The sequence below is a fragment of the Oncorhynchus kisutch genome, linkage group LG15 (assembly GCF_002021735.2).
Source record: "Oncorhynchus kisutch isolate 150728-3 linkage group LG15, Okis_V2, whole genome shotgun sequence".
Classification (NCBI taxonomy): Eukaryota; Metazoa; Chordata; class Actinopteri; order Salmoniformes; family Salmonidae; genus Oncorhynchus; species Oncorhynchus kisutch.
Window position 1 is genome coordinate 39,678,665 of NC_034188.2, and position 23,273 is coordinate 39,701,937.

At 43.8% G+C, this 23,273-nt stretch overlaps 1 protein-coding gene across 2 annotated transcripts in view; it reads right to left on the reverse strand.

Moving 5' to 3' along the window:
* Positions 1-23,273, reverse strand: part of LOC109905288 (follistatin-related protein 5-like) — a 166,261-nt gene that overhangs the window by 13,657 nt on the left and 129,331 nt on the right. For both annotated transcript variants that reach the window (XM_020502574.2, XM_031790249.1), the window contains exons 9-15: positions 19,732-19,893; positions 18,575-18,709; positions 11,370-11,396; positions 10,907-11,025; positions 7,873-8,022; positions 5,298-5,405; positions 4,601-4,725 (exon numbers count right to left, since the gene is read on the reverse strand). In XM_020502574.2, the coding sequence (XP_020358163.1) occupies positions 4,601-4,725; positions 5,298-5,405; positions 7,873-8,022; positions 10,907-11,025; positions 11,370-11,396; positions 18,575-18,709; positions 19,732-19,893 (826 nt within the window). The remainder of the gene's footprint in view (positions 1-4,600; positions 4,726-5,297; positions 5,406-7,872; positions 8,023-10,906; positions 11,026-11,369; positions 11,397-18,574; positions 18,710-19,731; positions 19,894-23,273) is intronic.

Consider the following 23,273-nt stretch of genomic DNA (forward strand, 5'->3'; position numbering starts at 1 on the left):
ACAACCACATCATCAACATTAAGGGACATGGGCAGCTGTGAGGAGGAGGGTTTATTCTCCAGGTCTTTAACCGTTTTCCAGAACTTCTTGAGGTTAGACACACAGAGAGAGAATAGCTCCTTAAAGTAACTAACATTGGCCTTCCGGATAGCCTGAGTGCACTTAGATGCAAGGAGGCTATAGCCCCTGATAGGCCTACATCTTATTTAGCAGCCCGAAGACTATCTGAAATGTAAGCAATATGTAAACTGAACAATTTAGCAGCTTGCTTAGTTCAAATTAACAGACTAATTTATTCAACATGAATAGCGAGGCGATTTGAGAATGAGGTCGTAATTTCAATCACTGAATTAAATATGAATATGAACTGTATATGCTTGTCAACAACATGCCATTGATTATCTTGATCTGTAGCCTCATCTGACTGACTGTTACGTCTCTCTAATGTGGTATAATAACTCATTGACAATTTCGATAGAGCTTTGACAACTTCCCATTGAATTAATTAAACACGGACAATTATTATTCCATAATAACACAAGGCCACAACAATACACTGAAGTTACGGAGTATTTATTAAATTAGTTTGCCAGCTCAAGGTAGGCTACACAAGCCACACAATTTGAGTAGCAATGACTCAAGTGAAATAGTCATTTCAACATATTTATTGTATCAAATGGTAGCCTACCATAGCCTACAATGGCATATACATTAATAGGCTACTGGATGGCCAACAGATGCAAATGTATTATTCGCCACATTTAATGGTGAAACACACAAGGGCGTTCCATAAGGTCCATTTCAAATTTCCACACGCACATTCCACCTACTTTTTTAAATTTTTTTATATTTTTTTATTTCACCTTTATTTAACCAGGTAGGCTAGTTGAGAACAAGTTCTCATTTGCAACTGCGACCTGGCCAAGATAAAGCATAGCAGTGTGAGCAGACAACAAAGAGTTACACATGGAGTAAACAATTAACAAGTCAATAACACAGTAGAAACCAAAGGGGGAGTCTATATACAATGTGTGCAAAAGGCATGAGGAGGTAGGCAAATAATTACAATTTTGCAGATTAACACTGGAGTGATGAATGATCAGATGGTCATGTACAGGTAGAGATATTGGTGTGCAAAAGAGCAGAAAAGTAAATAAATAAAAACAGTATGGGGATGAGGTAGGTGAAAAAAGGGTGGGCTATTTACCAATAGACTATGTACAGCTGCAGCGATCGGTTAGCTGCTCAGATAGCTGATGTTTGAAGTTGGTGAGGGAGATAAAAGTCTCCAACTTCAGCGATTTTTGCAATTCGTTCCAGTCACAGGCAGCAGAGTACTGGAACGAAAGGCGGCCAAATGAGGTGTTGGCTTTAGGGATGATCAGTGAGATACACCTGCTGGAGCGCGTGCTACGGATGGGTGTTGCCATCGTGACCAGTGAGCTGAGATAAGGCGGAGCTTTACCTAGCATGGACTTGTAGATGACCTGGGTCTGGCGACGAATATGTAGCGAGGGCCAGCCGACTAGAGCATACAAGTCGCAGTGGTGGGTGGTATAAGGTGCTTTAGTGACGAAACGGATGGCACTGTGATAGACTGCATCCAGTTTGCTGAGTAGAGTGTTGGAAGCCATTTTGTAGATGACATCGCCGAAGTCGAGGATCGGTAGGATAGTCAGTTTTACTAGGGTAAGCTTGGCGGCGTGAGTGAAGGAGGCTTTGTTGCGGAATAGAAAGCCGACTCTTGATTTGATTTTCGATTGGAGATGTTTGATATGAGTCTGGAAGGAGAGTTTGCAGTCTAGCCAGACACCTAGGTACTTATAGACGTCCACATATTCTAGGTCGGAACCATCCAGGGTGGTGATGCTAGTCGGGCATGCGGGTGCAGGCAGCGACCGGTTGAAAAGCATGCATTTGGTTTTACTAGCGTTTAAGAGCAGTTGGAGGCCACGGAAGGAGTGTTGTATGGCATTGAAGCTTGTTTGGAGGTTAGATAGCACAGTGTCCAAAGACGGGCCGAAGGTATATAGAATGGTGTCGTCTGCGTAGAGGTGGATCAGGGAATCGCCCGCAGCAAGAGCAACATCATTGATATACACAGAGAAAAGAGTCGGCCCGAGAATTGAACCCTGTGGCACCCCCATAGAGACTGCCAGAGGACCAGACAGCATGCCCTCCGATTTGACGCACTGAACTCTGTCTGCAAAGTAATTGGTGAAAAAGGCAAGGCAGTCATCCGAAAAACCGAGGCTCCTGAGTCTGCCGATAAGAATATGGTGATTGACAGAGTCGAAAGCCTTGGCAAGGTCGATGAAGACGGCTGCACAGTACTGTCTTTTATCGATGGCGGTTATGATATCGTTGAGTACCTTGAGTGTGGCTGAGGTGCACCCATGACCGGCTCGGAAACCAGATTGCACAGCGGAGAAGGTGCGGTGGGATTCGAGATGGTCAGTGACCTGTTTGTTGACTTGGCTTTCGAAGACCTTAGATAGGCAGGGCAGGATGGATATAGGTCTGTAACAGTTTGGGTCCAGGGTGTCTCCCCCTTTGAAGAGGGGGATGACTGCGGCAGCTTTCCAATCCTTGGGGATCTCAGACGATATGAAAGAGAGGTTGAACAGGCTGGTAATAGGGGTTGCGACAATGGTGGCAGATAGTTTCAGAAATAGAGGGTCCAGATTGTCAAGCCCAGCTGATTTGTACGGGTCTAGGTTTTGCAGCTCTTTCATATTGAATTGATGATCATTAGCACCTGTTTGGTTTAATCATTCACCTGACTATATGCCCACACAATCCCTGACTTTGTGCAAGTGTACCTAGAAGAATTCATGCTGTTTTGAATGGGTGGTCACACCAATTATTTGATGTAGATTTTTCTTCTGTTCACTCACTTTGCATTAAGTTAATTGATAAATATAATATATTAACATGTCTATTTCTGAAAGCATTCTTACTTTACAGCATTTTTTTCACACCTGCCTAAAACTTTTGCACAGTACTGTATATATTATGTCTGCTCCTCTGTGTTGTTCCCGGTAGCAGCATTGTTTGTTGTGTCGTGTTTATGTCCAGATGCTGTCCCTGTTCCGTTGCATGTCCGTCTGTATTAAATGGGTCACTCCCTGTACCTGCTTCTCATCTCCTGCGTTGGGCCTTTACAAGGAGTTTTTTAGGGTTTTGTTTTGTTGGTGACGTCGGACCTGGGGGCTGCCGCCGATGGAACCGGGGGTGCCTAAGCTGGCTCCTCGGGCTGTCATGCCCTAGCTGGCTGGAGAGGTTGCCCAGATTGGCTCGGCAGGTTCCCATCCCACGTCATGCTTCGGCCGGCGCGTCGGTCCCGGATGCCTCAGCCGGTCCATGAGTTTTCTTGTTTTGTTGGTGACGTCGGGCTTGGATTCCGCCGCCAATGCCTAAGCTGGCTCATTGGGCTGTCACTTCATAGCTGGCTCGAGAGCTTTCCATGCCTCGGTTGGCTCGGCAGGTTCTCATCCCACGTCATGCTTCAGCCGGCCCATCCGGCTTGGGGGGGGGGGGGGGGGGGGGGGTACTGTCATACCCTGCTCTCGCTCCCCCTCCTTACCCATCATCATACGCATCTGTTGCCATCATTACGCGGAGCTGCGCTCATTGGACTCACTTGGACTCCCTCACTTTGTTGATTGCCTCTGCATATATGTCTGCTCCCCTGTGTTGTTCCCGGTCGCAGCATTGTTTGTCGTGTCGTGTTTATGTCCAGACGCTGTCCCTGTTCCGTTGCATGTCCATCTGTATTAAATGGTTCACTCCCTGTACCTGCTTCTCATCTCCTGCATTGGGCCATACACACCTGTTAATTGAAATGCATTCCAGGTGACTGCTGGTTGAGAGAATGCCAAGAGTGTGCAAAGCTGTCATCAAGGCAAAGGGTGGCGATTTAAATCATCTCAAATATAAAGTATATTTGGATTTGTTTAACACTTTTTTGGTTACTACATGATTCCATGTGTGTTATTTCATAGTTTTGATGTAGTTCACATTCTACAATGTAGAAAATAGTACAAATAAAGAAAAACCCTTTAATTGAGTAGGTACTCTAAAATTTTTGACCGGTAGTGTACATTCTCAGTACATTCCATGTTTTTTTAGCAACCCTATCAGACAAGTCTTAGTCGACCTAATTACAACTAGGGCTTGCGAATGCAACTCTCCGGGAGTCTGTTAACATCCTTAAATCCCAGATACATCCAGCTTGGCACTTGGCTTTCTCCACAACTTCAACTCCAGCTAAGCGTTTGGTATTGCGCTAGGCCTTCTGTATCAAGTTAAGCCTCAGTGTGTCAGCAGCTCGGGACTGAGTCTCGGTGAGTGCCCATCAAAAGCTCAGGCACCAAATCGATCTGCTCTGCATATGTTGCTGACGAGCAGTGGGTCAGTAAACTCACCTCCCCCTGCTTTTCAGAAGGCAGGAGGGCGTGGTCCGAGGAGGGGGGGGGGTGTCTGTATTTAAATTCACACTCAAACACACTGACTCTCTCGCGCACACACACACAACCACCCACCCACAAACGAACACACTCTGACTCTCTTTCTCACACACATACCGACACTGACGTACCTGATGTGATTAATGATGAGGCTGGCGGCAGGAATGAAGAAATCCTCCACTCTATCAAAGCGTCTGCCAACCGGCTGGGTGTGGACGGTATGGTGGGACACACTCCCGCTGGCCTGATTGATCACCTAGCACCACACCAGGAGAGGGGGAGGAGGGGAAAGGAGGAGAAGATGGGGGGAGATATTTAACACAGCCCTCGTGAATTATTCACTGTGTTTGCCTCCTGCATCGCTTCTGACATGAACTCACACTGGAAGGAGAGGTCCTCTGTGTGCGTTTGTAACAGTGTGCGCATACAGGAAAGGCTAGCCTTAATTATGCCACAATGCACTGGAGAGACTGGAACCTCCTAACAATCCAAAAGCCGTGCAGGCTAATAACTTGTATTGAACTATAAACAGAAAAGGCCACATAGTACTGTGCCATTTGGGAAAGGGTTGTTGACCAAACTTGGATTGATAGTTGATAATGTATCCCATTGGAAGAATAATAATGCATAGTAATGCATAGTAGTGTTCCGAAAATGTCACAACACAAGTGTTTTTTATGCCATATCATAACACATAAAATAGTACATCTTTAAACTAAATATAGCTTATTTCACATACATAGACCCACTTGTATAGATCATTAGTATCAAGACAAACACGTAACACTACTCTATATGGTGCATTTCAGTGTGATGTCAAACAGTTACCTGCAAAGTAGGAAAGTTTCTCTCCATGTCTCCCCAGCTGAGGACCCACACCTGGTCGTGGGATTTGTCATAGTGCAGCTTCACCGGGTAGGGGTCTGTGCTCACCGTCTGAGAGCACACACACAAAAACAAACCTTAAATAGCACACTCTACTTACCCAGTCCGATCATTTGCTTTAGCCTTCCTGGAGTGCCAGGTGGACAGGGTTTGCACTTTTGGGACTTTTCCATTGGTTCCATCACATCAGGCAAGCACAGCTTGAGGCAAGCACAACTATTTGAAGACAGGTCTGCACTTAAAGGGCAAATCAGGACCATTCAACACGGTTCTTAGACAGATATGCCCTTTGACGCTTGGCGCGGTGCATATCACAACTTCCCCATTCGCTAATGCATTGGATTTGACAGGTGGAGTCAAGTTTTCCCTTTTGAACGAGACAAAGGGGAGGCTCAACCTTTTTTTATGTATGAGGTGTTTGGACGTGGAGCGGCTTCCCAAATCGAGTGGTGACAGGGCAATTGCTCGACAACACCGAAGTAATTGCTTTCAATCCGTATCCATTCCTTGACACCTGGCTACGATGTGTTCCAGCCCGGCTCCGACGGATGAGTCATGTGTGTGGCACTCATGCATTATGTCTACTCGGGTGCGGATTGACAGTAGAAAACACACAGTGAGAAAAACAACACAACAACACAGCTTTTTACACCTAGCTTGGCACAAAAAAGCTATTATTTTCCTTCTTTCTGGGAAATTAGAGCAGACACCAAAACAAGCTGAAGGAAGTTGAAGTAGTGTTTTTTTCTTCTTCTCCCCGTAAAAATCTTAATGGAGCATTTTATCTAGCTGCTTCATGTTAAAGTGTATGGTATTACTGTGAGAGTAAACAACTCGAGGGGATTTATCGTACAAGGAGATATGAGAGATGTGTTGAGTCATGACTCATCTCTGAGCATGTAGTAATCAGATGGAATAGGTGTGGACATTGTTGTTGTTCTTCTCCGGGCAACTTCCGCCTCTCGAGGACTTGACAGTATTATTCCATCCATATTCACATGTACCTAATCTGTGTCTGTGACAGTGGATATGCTATGAATTAGACCGAATCAATCCAGTACGCTGATGTTCTATTTAAATACAAAATGGTAAAGTTGATGGATGATCCATACAATACAGTGGCAGGACAGTCAATATAAAGTACAACTCAATTTTGAAAGCGAAAAGAGAAGATGAGTAAATAAACTGAGACACCCAAATTACCCCCCCCCTACCCCCTTTTTCCTTTCCTTGGTAGAGCTGAGCGAGGATCAGGTGGCTAATTAGCGTCAGCTCATCTAAAGTAATGAAGCCAAGCCTCCAGGTGACCCAATAATGAGCCTGTGATGGTCGCCAGCGCAACAACCTGACTACCGGGTTTGACCCTAGGGAGCCTTCAGCAGCAGAAATTGGCCCCCATGCGGCCCCCCATGCGGAGTCCTTTTACTCCGAGACGCACAAACCTTTTTAACCCGGCACATACACAGCCTGCTCCGCTCAAGGTACTCTCCTACTGTAAGAACGTTGGAGCCTTTTGGTTCATCCTGGGGTTAACCATTCCCAGCAGGCAAAACTGCAATGATGTCAGGCCGACATTCTTTTTTGCGATGTCATGGTCAACATTGGTAAAAAAAAGAAAGAAAGAATAGGTGGGTAAACACTGATCTCTGTTCGCGGTGAATAAAGTAACTCTCTGTACGTTTTCAAGGAATTTTTCTGCGTGTGTAAATAAAAAAAAGCGCGTAAACAACGGTTATGTGTGTTTACCCTCCACCACACCACTGATAAGCTTATATACTGGCTGTATAAAAGGAGGTGAAGTACGTAACACAATCACCTGTATCTATCTGAGCAACGGGAACAGCTTTCACAAAAAAAATGTAAGAAGCCATACCTTGCAGAGGTCGGTTGATGGAAAAGACATTGGAAACAACAAAATCCAAATCTACATCACAGAAAATAATTGAGTTGCTAAAGTTCAGTGCATTTGTATCTAAATGAAGTCTGACTCAACTGAGGGTTTGTGAAAAAGTCTGTGTCCATCCCTTCACCAGAATAGCTAGAGTGCTAAATGATTGTCAGCTGTAGTGAATAGTGTAAGCCTCTCAGACTCATCAACTTCGTAATTTCTTCAATGATGTTCGGAAAAACAACATTTGCTTTATGAATGGTTCCAGATTAAAAAAAGTGCAGATCAAAAATGTAATTGAAAATGTGAAACAAATATTCCAGGTCCTTCTGAGTCGAGGCTTGGAAAAATACAATATTAACTGAGAGTGAAGGAGAATGAGTGCAGATATGAAAAAGGCAGAATAGCTATTTATTTTAAACAATACAACATTACACCCATTGCTGTGTACTGTAGCCTATTACTGGACATGTGTTGTTTCGTATGACAACTAAGAGTCTTCCTAATGGATGCCGTATGTATGGTTCGTTATTGTGTTTACTGCATACCGGAACTCATAACACTCCACCGCAGGACCTGTCCAAAAGGGGAAGCGGATCTTGATTATCCAATTTTCGTGGCCGAAATTACCTGGACAACCTTCTGAGACGTGATGTCGACCACAAGCACTCTGGCCAAGGTTGGCTGTGTGACATAAATAAACTTGTCCTTCACGTTAACTGCTGATGACCACACACACTTCTGCTTGACCTCCCCCACTGACTTGGGGCAAACCTCAGCCTGAAAATAAAACACACACACACAGTTAATACATGTATTGTGCAACATTTATCAAAATGACACATTAAAAAACAAATTATCTTTATCTCCTTTCTTCCCCTTTGTTGTCTTCGAGTCATTCCCTTATCAGCTAACTCCAAGTCCAAGTCTCTCTTATCCCAACAGCAACATGAACACACACACACACAATCTCCCTATTGCCCATGTGCAATCCACCCCGGTCCTACACTCTGAAACCCTATATCCACAACCCTCAACCTGGCTAACGTTGGCATCCTGCCCACATGAATAAAATATTACTTCCCTATAGAATACTACAATACTTACTACAGAATTCTATAGTCAACTGTAGTATACTGTAGAATACTATACTACACACTGTAGTATCCCTCAATCATGTACTTACTATAGAAGTTTGTAGTATACTCTACAATACTATAGAAAATGGTATTTTAATATTTCTCCAGTAGGTTTCCTGAAGGAGAAAGCCTCTACTTCTATATACAAGATAATAATACTACAGTAATATCTGCAAAAATACTATAGTAAATACTACATTATACTACAGTCCACAAAAAAAGTACAGTCATCAAAAACACTACAGTAAATACTACAGTATACTTACTTACTTAAGTATATACTACACTTTTTTTTACTACAGTATCTATACTATTATAAACTATAAAAACTACAGTATAGTACAGTATACTATAGTAAATACTACAATAGTGCTAAAAAATACTACAGTGAATACTCCAATAAAGTCTGCAAAAACACTACAGTGAATACTATAGTATTTCTACCATAGTATGCTCTGTCCTTCTATCCCCTGCTATGTCCCTTTCTTCGCTCCCTGTCCCCTCCCGTGGCCTGTGAGCCTGGCTCAGCCCAGCGTCTGTTCTCTGTTCTTGAACTAAGGGAAGATTTGTTTGAGGCCTCATGGCCTGGTTTGTGCCGAGGACGAACTCACTCGCGTCCTACTGTCACAGAGGGGGGGGGGGGGGGTAGAAGTCACACATCGTCACACCGCCGCGGGCCCCATACTCTCGGGGAAGAGGTGTGAAACCTTAACTCTGACATCCAGCGGAGACTGTGAATGGCAGATTTTGTGTGTGTGTGCGTGCGTGCGTGTGTGTGGCGTGTCTGTGGCTGTTGGTTTGTGTGTGGGTACTACTGGACAGAGAGGATGACTTTCAGAGGGAGGCGAAGATAATCTACTGTTGATTTGCCAATGTATCATGCCAATACTACACGTAATTCAAGGCTTCTGTTCATGTGGGTGCTCATGTTTGTGTCATCACATGGCAACTGTAGCTGTTAGACCTTTTACTTTAAATCCCAGAATTGGCAGTCAACGAGATAAACAAAGTTCCATTTTCATGGACGTGTTTGTAAAGGAAACTATTAAAACTCTGGGATGTAATCATATTTTTTAATTTCTGCCACTTTATCAAAGCAGAAGCCATCTGGAGACTGAATACCTCAGAGACTCTACCTCTACCCTCCTGTAGACAACACTGCAGTAAGTCGCAACTGGGCATGTGCGAAACCCTAGTCAGGTAGGCAGAAGAAAAACTTGTGTTATTTTCTACCAACATTGCCCTTGGATCGAATGGAAAGCTTTAGAAGTATAGAAAACATGCTGGAAAGGTTGTCGGGTGAGGACAATTTGGGCTCTGTAACATACCAAGATCATATTTGATTTTGTGGTATGAGCAGGACTAGTTCTTAGCCTTGGACACGACAAACACAATCCTTCAACCTAAACATCCCTGTTCTTTAGCCCCCCTTGCGTCCTGCCTCAGGAAATGTATCTGCCTCGCCACTGAATTTCGAACAGCATCGCTTCTTCAGCTGGCATGTGTATCACAGTAAGACTCCCATATAAACGCTTAAGAATAATTAATTATTGGGTCATTACCATGAATGATCAATCAAGAATGTGAGATGTGAGCGCCATTTCCAGAATGGGCTTGATACACTGGCAAATCAACAGTAGTCTATCTTCGCCTCCCTCTGAAAGTCATCCTCTCTGTCCAGTAGTACCCACACAGACACGCCACACACATACTCACACAAGATTCTTCGTAGACAGAGCTTGTGCTGCTGCCATAGAGTTCCCCGTTATTGATATCCTAATACAGATGTCGTCTCTCCGAGGAGCTTGGGGCCTGATCGTTGTGCATTCATGGCTCGCCTTCGCACATAACAGCTGTCCAATAAACATAGGCTCTTTGGTGAAAGGTAGAAAGGAGGAATGCACCCATTTGAGTACATGTGTAAATCTGAGGGGCATCTATCAGCGACCGGCTCTGAATAATACGCCGGTTCAAAATGGAAGACGCAGCAGAGAGAGAACCATTTCGACGTCAAAACGGCAATTCAACGAGGAGCCTGACTTGAGAGAGAGAGACTTTTGGGAGTTGACAAACCCTCCAGAAGTGCATGATCTTTCACTTAATCAAATATATGAGAAACAGTAGTGACGACAAGAGAGACAATCAACTCCCCATTTGTTATGAGACGCAACCATTTCATTGAATAAAAGATTGTGACAGGTTTGCAAGATCAAATGTGAAATACACAAATAATTATCAAAGTGTTGATAATACCGAAGCAGGTGGTCGGTCCTAAGCTAATTACATGAACACTGTTTAGCTAACAGCTAGCTAAAGCTAATTTGTTAGGCTAGCCCTCTATACCAAGCACAGTGATACACGAAGAGGAAGTGTTTCTGTTAGAAGGCATTTCACCTGAAGGAATCGTACTTCTAGGTGGTTGGTCCTTAAGCTAATAATGCTAATTAACTAACAGCTAATCTGCTAGCAGTAGCCCTACAATGCTACATGTACTGGACGTGTTTCTCTTGTGGAAGACGTCTCACCTGAAGTCCCAGTAGTTTCTCACTGGGCTTTATGTGTCTCTGGATCTCACATGCCACTGGCTGGATGACTTTGATACCATCCTCGTAAAACACATAGAACATATTGGCAATTCCAAGACCTGGCGAGAAATGCAACCTTGTTACAAGTCAGACAGGTTTTATTACAAGGTTAACAACAAACTACTATGTTAAATGGCATGGAGCACGATGTACAGCACCGTTCAAATGTAACAGTTGAGTAGGTGGGTAATTAGCTACTTCAATATAACTGAAAACGGACCCAGTTATTAGATGTTTGTTAGAAACGGACATTATACAAACAAATGTACGGTGTCCATATGAGGACAGCTTGACATGTCAATTGAAATTGTGCCAATCAAAATCATTTGATCTACTTTATAACATGTTATAGTAATCTACTGTATAACATGGGAGTCAACAAATGGTTTAAATACCAACATACCTTCCTCTCTCCACAGAATGTTTGCCACTGAATGGGATGACAAGAAAAGAAAGACAAAGAGAGTGCATTAGTGTGGAATTAATGGTTATCCCTTTGTAAGAATTCACATACCGATTTAGAAAATGTCTGTTTGAAGAAAACCGTCTCTTTGATACTTATTGGAACAACCAATCAATAGAAACCCTCTGTTTTAGAATAATTGAATAACAAACACTTCAGGGTGAGACACAATCCAGATGGTATATTGTAAATACATACAAACAAAAAGCATTTGTTTGTTACAGTTTTGTTGTTAGCCCACCTAAAAAGCCCTTTGTGTTTTATACCGCCAAAGCATGTACCACATGCAATGAAAGATATTGAATAAAATACAGGTACGCCTCAGGTAATTATCTATCAATTAGTATATGTGTTATGTATTCGTTATTACTAGAGTTATCATTAAAAGTCTACACATATCTCCAGCGTAGATGAGTTCCACGGGTCATTAAATGGGCTACATGTTTTTCCTAACTAAAAACGCCGTAATTGTCATTAAATTCACTTTGAGACAACTAATAACATGAAATTGGAAACTTGAGCTGCATACCAACCAAGCAAATGTAATGCATGACCTGGAATTTACAACCCTGCAAAGCCCTCAGAGCCTTTTGAGTTGAGAATGATATGCCTCTTAAAAAGACGTGCTCATTTCGCCACACAAATAGAGGAACACTCAGAGTGAGATCGGCCTATCACAGGAAAATGTTCGATTTGCTATTCAGGAGCAAAATGCAAATAACAGCCCCATTTTGTTTTGAATATCCAGATTTTCCCACCGTATAAGCACGACGACCTTCTCCTATCGTTCATCCTTCCCACAACCCCCTGTTTCCATTCCATCTTCCATTTTCCTGGCTGTTGGCAAACCAATCTTGGGCCCCAATTCAGCTCTAATTCTAATCTTTCCCTCTTTTGATGCTGCTCATTCTCTCACCCTCTCTTCTGGTGTGCAGAGAGAGTAGAGAAAGATCAATACAAATAGCTACCAAAGCAGTTGTGCCATTGCTTTGGTCGTGGCAAAACAGACCTGTTAGCCTCATCTTTCAAAAGTGCTGTGTCAAGTCCCACTCCCTTGCGCTCGTGCATACATTTTTGGTCTCATTTAAAAGAACTGAGTTCAAGTTACACAGATAACTGCTGTAGATTAAAGACGAGCGTGGAAAGAAAAAGGGGAGTGGCAGGGGAACACTGAGTTGTTCCAGTTTCTGGTGGTGTTCGAAAAAGCGCCAAATTGGTACTGCTGGGGAAAATGGAGGAAGGTGGAAGGCTATGAGATGAGGTCTTGGCGCCCAAGTCTTTTCCAATAACGCATTAATATGATGCTATTCATCACAGGGCAGAAAGATTGCGCTCGTTCTCAAACATACAAGGGGCACATAAATCATATTCGTCATCCATATTATAAAACAGCTAGGCGCCCCTTTCAGCGGCGGCGGGGTTCACTATGCCGGGACTCCACATAACTGCACCTTCCCACCAGCAAGGTTACAACACAAACTTGCTCTGCTTACAAGGGCACACAGCTGCAAAATTTGGGCACAGTGCCTGTGGATTGGAACATCCTGACATCGCAGCTAGCAGACTTACTGACTGAATTAACAGGTGATGCCAGGCATCCCCAACTTAGCTAGGTCGGCAGATGCAAATGAAAATGCGCTTCGCAACACAATCACCCTGGGCGTCTTCCTCTCTTTATTCTTCTCCCACTGTGATTCATTGGATTTATCAGCCTGTGTTTGGGATTGAGTCGCCTGGCAACATTGGCACGTTGTGTCTGCTGTGTGTGTCAGTTGTTATGCAAATTGACCTGGCAGCATAGTAAAATTGAGACAGAGGATATGTTTTAATTATAGCTGGTTATAAATACCTTTGTCCAAATACTGCCTGGCTTTATTGACATGATGACGACACAGATTTCAATTGGATTCATTAACATTCCTGTTTCACGGTCTGATCATGATACATCAGTTATGGATGGATAGATAGAAGGTTATGGAAAGATTGAAATACGAGTTAATAAAATGCCACACAAAGAGCTTAGAGAATGTGATCGTCCAGGCAAAGATGACAAATCAGTTCAGAGACACACACACACACACACACAAACAAAATAGAATGTTGACAATATTTGCCCACCAACAACTATGCTGTATCACCATCGACTTAAGTGTACATCATCTTGAATTCTTCCTGTTCCAATGCCATGAAACACTGTAAATGGATTAATGTTCAACCAGGTTTTTATTTGGCTGAAGTTGTGTTTAAAAGCTTAATCCTGCCGATATAAGGACGCTTCATTATTGGAAGGATAACTTTAGCTGGATTGAGAAACATCCCAGTCATACTATAAGCCGAAATGGAATTCTTCAAAGGTGTAAGACTATTCTATAATTGGAGGTGGAAGTCTGTGGAGAGAACTGCCTACTGGGGGGATAGTATATCATCTTTTAAAAGAAAAAAATAGCCAATGATTTAATCCTGGGAGGGGAAAATCCTTGAAAAATTCAAAAGCGCAAGTAATTGGTGAGACAGAAGTGTGGAGCTACCCATGTGATTTTACCTCGTCAGGAGAAAAAGCAGGATAAATGTTTTAGATGGTTTCAAATAAGTACTTTCCCGACAGCAAGCTGTTAAGACTCCCAGTGATGGAAACTTTACTTTTAGAATTATAGCCTCACTATACTTTTTTAATCATTTAATGTATATTTACGTCAGGGAGAAAAGTGCAGGTCTCCGACAGCCTTCCCCGGGTCGTCATAATGTCACACACTGGCATTACATTACATCGCAAGTCATTGGCAATGTCCTGTGAAGCTGATTCAACTGATTCAAGTGCTTGATGATTTGTTGAAATTGTCAAGGTAGTGTTGGGCCGTAACAAAAGCCTGTCGCTCTCCCATTCACAATACCTGACAAGGCCTGATTCAACTAAGAGCTCAAGGATTTGTTGAATTTTGTGTGATATTGCTTGGCTGCAACAAAAGCCTGCACACCCTAACGCACCATACAGTACATGCTTGACACATGCTCAAGGGTGCCATACATAGGCCTTACAAACGCTTCACAATGGAGCCCCTGCAGACCCACAGCCAGACAGACAGGCCATGACACTGCTGTTGCTGGCCACACAGCTTAGGTTTCTGCATAGGGACTGTGAACCGTGGCCAACAGTGTGAAAGCATGATGTGATCGAATGTGATGGGCTTCGATTGACACACACACACACAAACATGCCCGCACACACACACGTTGACACACACACACCTAAACACCCCGAATCAAAATCATGTATTTGTCACGTGCGCCGAATACAACGGGTGTAGACTTTACCGTGAAATATTTACTTACGATCCCTTTCCCAACAATGCAGAGTTAAAACATTTTAAAAATGTGTGTGTGTTTGTGTGTGGCGTCAATATGCATGTGTGTGTGTTTTGTGTGTGTGAGGATATGTAGTCTGAGTGTGTGTGTGTGTGGGGTGTGTGTGTGTGTGTGTGTGTGTGTCGGAGTGTCAGTGTAGTAAGTGTGAGTGTGTGGGTAGAGTACAGTGAGTTTGCATAGAGCCAGTGCAAGAGAGTCAATGCAACAAAAAAAAGGGGGTCAATGCAAATAGTCCGGGTAGATATTTAATTAACTGTTCAGGAGTCTTATGGATTGGGGGTAGAAGCTGTTCAGGAGCCTTTTGGTCCCAAACCTGGCGCTCCGGTACCGCTTGTCGTGTGGTGGCAGAGAGAACAGTCTATGACTTGGCTGGAGTACATTTTTAGGGCCTTCCTCTGACACCGCCTGGTATAGAAGTCATGGATGGCAGGGAGCTCGGCCCCAGTGATGTACTGGGCCGTACGCACTACGCTCTGTAGCGCCTTGCCGTCGGATGCCAAGCAGTTGCCATATCAAGCAGTGATGCAGCCAGTCAAGATGGTGCAGCTGTTTAACCTTTTGAGGATCTGAGGGCCCATGCCAAATATTTTCAGCCTCCTGAGGGGGAAGAGGTGTGTTTGGATCATAATTGGTCCTCAGTGATGTGGACACCAACGAACTTGAAGCTCTAGACCCACTCCACTAAAACCCCTTTGATGTGAATGGGGGCGTTTTCAACCTTTTGTTTCCTGTAGTCCAGGATCAGCTCCTTTGCCTTTAGGGACGTTGAGCGAGAGATTGATACACACACACACACACACACACACATGTTGACACACACACAGTACTCATAATGCTTAGGCTGTAGGCACATGTCCCTCTCTATGTTTTGACCAACGCCAACAACGACCCCTGCCTCACGCTCCAGAAATAATTGGCGGCCATTTTTAAATGCAGGGCAGATATTCATGCCAGTTTAGCACCAGTTCTTGTCAGATAATTATAATATTTATTTTGTCATTTAGCAGACACTCTTATCCAGCAGTGATTGCCTACAATTTCATAACTTTTTCTGTAGTGGTCCCCCCGTGGGAATCGAACCCACAACCCCTGGCGTTGACTCTTAAGGAGCACTCTGAATATTGTCTGCGCGCTTTTTTTGTCGGTGATGAAGTGCACCAATGGCTTCAAGAAAAACGTCTTGACTCTCGCGGAGGCGAGAAGCAGGTTTCTGACCTTGAACGAGCTCAAGGTGAATCCACTGAGTGGGGTTCATTCTTCGCTCAGAGTATCACGTTTCTCACACTGGTGTTACTATAACTACTTCAGCAATCTATCAACACTGTGTTGAATAAGGCAGCCAAGATACTTGTGTTTATTTTGTACTAGATACCTGATGTATGAACCATGCAGCCTACTGAGCCATTTGCACGAGTGAAAACTCACACCGTGACAATAGTGGACAGGAGAAATTCAAATATAACATGTGGTGTGACATCACATCTACCTGAAAACATAAAGGGCGATATGAAGGAGCTCTAGCAAACGATGGTCGACAGCATTGAGTCGAAAGTGCACACACGGCTCCAACTGCCAAAGGGGTTGAGGTTGTACCGCTCCCAGTAAAGATGGGAGGTCATTGAGGGATCGACAGCCACCGAGGCACAGCAGACAGCTATCCAATGGGAGGGAGGGACGGAGGGAGGTGAGGAAGGGAGGGCGGGCGGGAGGGAAGAGGGAGACAAGAGATGTCTAGGAATAGCTTGGCTAAGGTTAAAGCTAGCCAGCCCAGGGACACAAGTTACACTGGTTATATGAAGGGCAGTTCACATGGACCGTATATCACATGCATCAGCTGATCACAAGTGTCTTTCACAAGTCTATGTTAATATACGGATATAAGAAAGTAGGCTACAGTACATCATAAACAAAGTGATGTTCCATACTCTACTGTAAGGCTACATCACTTTCCAGTGATGGCTGTAATACAGTGAATTTAGGTTAATTAGGGTATAATACATTATTTTGTACAAAACATAAAATGTGCTCAACTGTCTATTGTGACTGTGTATCACCTTGCAGTTGTTGACATCTCTCTCTCTCTCTCTCATGCAGAAGAGAGAGAGTGGTGAGATGCATCAGTCGTGCACAGCGGCGCTTCAGCTTACACACTGACTAAGAGCAGTAACATAGCCTCAGGGCTAGAGAAGCAACCAGAAGCAGTCTGCATTGCGGTCTAGCAGAGCAAGCTGAGCTCCTGGATAAGTAGACAGTCCACAGAGGTAATAAGGGGAGACCAGACGAGGTCAAACATGCATTGGGGTGCCGCTGGGTGGTTATAATGTAGTGGTGGACTATTTCAACATCCACACTGCCATCTCTTTGATGTTGACTATGGGCTGTGGATCCAAAAGGGTCGCAAGTGTGCAGACCTCCTGAGCAGTTTCATCATACACAGTGAATTCAAAGCTTCAAAGGAGGAGACTGACTGAATTCTGACCCAAGAGTAAGTATGCTCTCTGGGTTGGGGATGATCCAAAATGGTCACCAGTGCGTGTGTCAAACCCCTGAGCAGTTTCATCATACTCGGTGGCTTCAAATCTTCAAAGGAGGCAACTGACTGACTTCTGAGTGATCCTGTGATGTGTGACGGCACGTGGAGTGTGTCACTGTCGCTGGGACAGCAGCTAAACCTAATGCATCATCGAAGGGGACATGTGAGTGACTTGAGAGTTAGAGTTGCTCTGTTTGCTTTTTACGTGCTGTTACTACAACACAAGCTCCAAATAAAACACCATCCTCCCCGTAACTGCAGCAACAGAGATGTGGCATGGCTGACCGTTTTAATTATGGCATGTGGGGCCGTCTATAGATTAAAGAGTGTGCATACTGTTTTAATTACAGAATATTTTTGGCCCTATTTTAGCTGCCAGTCAAACTGTGCAAAAGTGAAAGTGAAACCTAAGTTTAGTTATTCAGTCTGAGTAGTTAAGGTTTAGGATAGGGTTAAAGCAGGAAAACAAAAAATACAAAAAGAGTGCCTAGCACCGGGATTGAACCCGCAATCCTCTGAGCCGTAGCTCGCGGTTTAAGCCCATCCTCAACCCCGTTGCCAACACGCCTACTAAATGGTAATAGACACTCGCGTTGCCCCTTGTGGACATTAGGAAATTGCCATGGAGATAAAATGCCACCCAGTGCCATAATTTCTCCCTTTCAATGATGACACTGGGTGTCGTAATCCACTAGAGTCTGGCCTTCCTTATTAGGAGAGAAGAGGATTAGTGACAACGTGGTTCGCTAATCAGGGATTGATCTCTTTTTTTCCATTTTGGAAAGTTTCATGATGAATAGGACTGTGTCTGTTCTGAACACATACTTGTATCACAATTCTACTTTGTCCCGTAGGGCCACCCAACCATTTCCTCAAAAAGCTGAATTAATTTCACACGCCTTTTGATGACGGGACCATCAGTGCATTGATGACGGGACCATCAGTGCAAATCTCTCTCAATTAAATAAGAATCTAAGATAAAAAATAAACAACACAGACATTACCATAGGTACCCTGTTACTAATGACAACCATTAGCCTCCATAGCCAAACCACCAAACCACTAGATAGGAGACAATAATATTGCGTGTAGCTATCTATTATTTCTCTAGCTGAAGTTCTATTATTCAATTTGTTATAAACTATTAACAAGTGACTGGATGAATTATTGAATGTTTTGAGCCGTGCGTCTCCATTATCTCCAGGGAAGGATACACACACACAAAGGAGACATCATGACTTATACATACGGGTCTTGCGCGCCGAATCCTCCACAAACAGGGAGGAGATGTCCTCGTCCACCCCGGCATCGTTTTTGGCGATACAGGTGTACGCCCCCGTGTCCTCGAAGTGGACGTTGCTGATGTGCACCTCGCTTCCGTTAGCTGGTCGACCCAAAAGAAAACATGAGCACACAGATAGACGCGCACAGACACACACGCACACAGACAGACGGGCGCACGTATACACACACACGCACACAGACACTGTTAGTAAGTGTGGCACATGCAGATAAAATACCATTTGTGTGTTGCCAGTGACACTTAAGAGATGTTTGCCAATTTTGATCAAAGTCACCCCATTACATAACTGAGACTAACAGGATAGGAGAGAGTGAGGGGTCTTAACAGGACTGGAAAAAGTCAAAATGGGAGACCTTGCAAAGTTGCGCCATGTAGTGGGGTTGTCATTGTGTACAGTGTTGATCTAGTTGTCGCTAATGGTAGGGTGTCTGCCCATCTGGGGAATGATTTTGGTGTCACACCAACAGCACTAAGAAGAGCCACTGAACACGCCGATTGGCACATGTGTTTTTCTGATGCTCAGAAACAAAAATGACATTTCAGTCTTGGAGGAGTGTTTCCTGACCGATTCCATGTTTGTCCCCCATGAGACACCGTAGACGCGGAAGCCTGTTTCACTTCCTTAAAATCACCACAATGAATCTAAGGTAACTCAAGAAATGTGCAATAAATGTTGACGTTTTTGCTGAGGATCTTTTAGTTGTGCAATTTTACATGTAACTAGGGTGTTTGGTGCAGTAATTCTCAAGTAAGAAAGTGCGTGACGTCTTATGTAAACAAAGTCGGAGCTGCTGGGCAGGCCTGTCTCACTGTCTATGCTATTGGATAGAGCGCAATCACCGCAGCTGTTCACCCCATGTTAGTGGAAAAATGGACATTGTCAAATCAAAACACAACCTTCATATACCCCTTGTGTTCCTAACTCCGTTTTAGACGAGACTGACTTTATAACCAAAATTACCCAATTTCCAGTTTGTAGTCAATTTTGACACTTGGGTTGCAAAACATTTTGATTCGGTATACCCTACTGAACATGACCCAGATGTATGCCAGCGTTGCTTGATCCAATTTCTAACCCCCACCTGCGACTAGATGGAACCCACCTTGCAGGGTGAGCTGTTTGGACAGCTTGGTAGCGATGTCCATGCCATTCTTCAGCCATGCCAGTTGTGGGTTGGGGATACCCTCAGCATGGCACCGAAGACTGGCCGTCACCCCTGGCTCCCGTGCCTGGCTCTCTGGGTAGACGCGGATGACGGGAGGAACTGCATTGTGGGAAGAAGGAAGAGAAGGACAGATGAATGTAGGCCAACACACACTTTTTTTTAAATAACGGGGCTTTTGAGGAATGAGGCAGCCTTATCGGATAAGAAGTTTTCTTTCAGAGTGTCTGCCAAGTCCATTTAACTTCTCACCTCTGCATTAACATACTATCAATAGGATCAAGTGCATTTCCAGCATATGCTGAATGCCATTAGAAACATTGGTGTGCTCGGCGAGATCCGCGCAACCCAAACAAATCAGCTTGATGAATAAGGGAGGGAACCTCGGTGGGGCTGGCCATTGATTTTGTTTGGGTGACCATTGATTTTGGGCAATCTTTTGTCAGGCACAGGGATGAGGGGGAAAGGAGCTGCAGGAAGAGGCACGACTTTTTATCTAACAACTTTACTTAAGATGTGTTCGATATAGGAGATGTATAAGCAATGTTCAGGCATTTATAAGCAATAGACACAGAATTCCACAGGTCAACCTGCAGTTTTCGACAAGAGTCATTTTTATGCATTGCTTATGAAAGTGTGACATAGTTCTTAATGCAGGGCCCCTATAACTGGTTAGCATATTTCGTGGTACAAAATCTAACTAATACATTTGAATAATCCTTAGAATGGATAGCACATTCTAAGCCTGATAGTATTATGAGAAAGAGTGCTGGAAAATGATTTTCATTATTGAAAAATGAGTTACAAGGTTTAAGTTAATCAATGTGTGTCAATGCACTAGTGACTCATTAAGTGCACCTCCAATATTGTTGTAATTTTATGTGGAGGAATCCTTGTAAACAAAGGCCACATGGCAGCTCGTGACCGTATGTTTCTCTGTACTTCACGTTCCCTGTTGAATTTAAGAGTAATGACCTGATAGAGGTCAATTGGGAACATTAGACCACTCCAACATGCTATCCTGTCATTGACATTTGATTCACAGCAAATGTGGCCCAAATCTATGGCCTATTGACCCACTTTAAAATAGAGGTAAAAACAATACCACTAATACCATTTAACCTCTAAAAGCCTAAGCTAACATATGGATTTGTTTGAAGATGGTCATACCACGGATCATTTTGCGATTTGATTTAGAATTTTAGGACCCCTTTAGGTATCAAAAAGTGAAATAATAATATTCAACACCGTAAAATATATATTTTTTAAAATCATACAGTGTCTGTTTGTGGGCCAAACCGTTCGGACGTTACAGACGTCTTCGTGACAAGACATTTTTGTGGGATTGTCTCATGGTCTGACAAACACTGATGTAAGCTTGACCACCTTCCACCGCAGATGTGGAAGGCCGCCATAGGAGGATGCCTAAACGGACTGTTTTTTTTATTGGGGTGTTCTTATTATGTTACTTAGATTGACGTACAGGCGCATCAATAGACTCTTAAGGATTCAAATACACTTATAAAGAGCAGTGACATCAAGGCTTCAGAGAAGATTTCCACCTTGCTACCCTGGTAGGCTGGCATAGGAGAGAGAAGAGGAAATGCCACTGGCTACAGAGACTATTTCCTGTGGGCTTGACTAGGGAGAGGAAGCCTTTGGCCAGCCAGGTGAGTGTGAGACTGGAGAGTGATTTGGTGCCATGGCCATCTGCTCCCAGTAACATTCTGGTTCCTAGAACCTGCTGCCTACAACATGCCTCAGCTTGAAGGTATGCCACCCAGCAATGCCAAACATACCAACCGGAACGAGCCATAGCAGGTGTAAGATAAAGGTAGCCAGCTGACAGAAATAACACCACTAAAATCCATGAAATGCATAGTTTAAAATGTTGTTTGACTCTTTATGTCAAGCATCATAAAGACAATGGTTTAATGTTGCGGATTCCCACCGGTTACATCGATACCCTTTCAGGAAAAGGCGGGGCCGAACAGGCGCCCATTAACATCGACGGGGCTGTAGTAGAGCGGGTCGAGAGTTTCAAGTTCCTTGGTGTCCACATCCCCAACGAACTCTCATGGTCCAAACATGCCAAGACAGTCATGAAGAGGGCGCGACAAAAACAATTTGTCATGGGTCTCGTATTTGTTATTCTTATTGTGTTACTTTTTATTATTACTTTTTATTTTATTTTAGCTTACTTGGTAAATATGTTCTTCTTGAACTGCACTGTTGGTTAAGGTCTTGTAAGGAAGCATTTCACGGTAAAGTCTACACCTGTTGTATTCGGCGCATGCGACAAATAACGTTTGATCTGATTTGATTAGGAGACCATTTTGGAGGTCATGCCGTCTTTACACAGTGACGGCCTTAAGATTCCACTTCCAATTGATATACTACAGTCAGCACACATTGTATATAAGTTAATCAAGGTCTTATTAACCTAGAACAAAAAAATGATATATTTCTCTAAACACTTCTTATTTTCATGTGAGTGGCTTGCTTCCTCCCTCCCTCCCTCCCAAAATGCCTCAATCTTCCGCTGTGCATGCATTTGTAAAAACACTTCTTGTTCATGTTCGAATCACCATTTCCTTTAGCTCCGGACAGGCACAAAGTAAAATATAGTCATAGCGGTTTTCACACTCAAAACTAAATTCAGACAGAATTGGAGACGTGTTGTAGCCTGATGTCTTCCTAGGAGTGACAAGAGACATAGTGATACGAGTATAGGACACAGCAGGGTTGACAGCTCCATCATAAAACTCCCCAGCCTGCCGTCAATCACACAGCAAGTCCCCCTTCAGCACTGGTGGCAAAGGAAGTGTGTGTATCACACACACACACACACACACACAAACACACACACACACACACACACAAAAAAAAACACACAGACTCACATGCATGCATGCATGCACACGGACATACACGCATACACACAGGCATGCACGCATACAAACAGGCACACACACACCCTCCCCCACACACATAGCCCTTCAGGGGACAGCCTTGCCAGCACACTCAAGGGTGGTTTCAGACTTTCAACTTTTCACCAAATTGACTCGTAGCCCCTGTGAGTCCCCTGCCCTCTGTGTTTCATCTCAAGCATCACGACCAAGGCAAGCCCCATTATAGGGGCTGTCGGAGTGTTCTGGCCGCCCACCATGGAAAACACTTTTTCTCTGCGCAGTGATTAGTCTTTCTTCCTGCCTGTTCTCACAGCTAGCTCTGGGCCACCCATGGAGGTTTCCAAACATCAGAGAGAGGGAACCATACACGGATGCTCCACATCCCTACAGCCAATGAGGACCAAGACCGTGAAAGACAACTTCATCAAGTCGAGGGATACAATTTACGTGAATACATACACATACACCAAGTTAGAACATGAACAGCCCCGGACACAAGAATAATGCTCATGTGGCTTTTTTCACAAATTGTCACCACAAGTGCTGATTAACTTGTCTAAAAACCCTGTG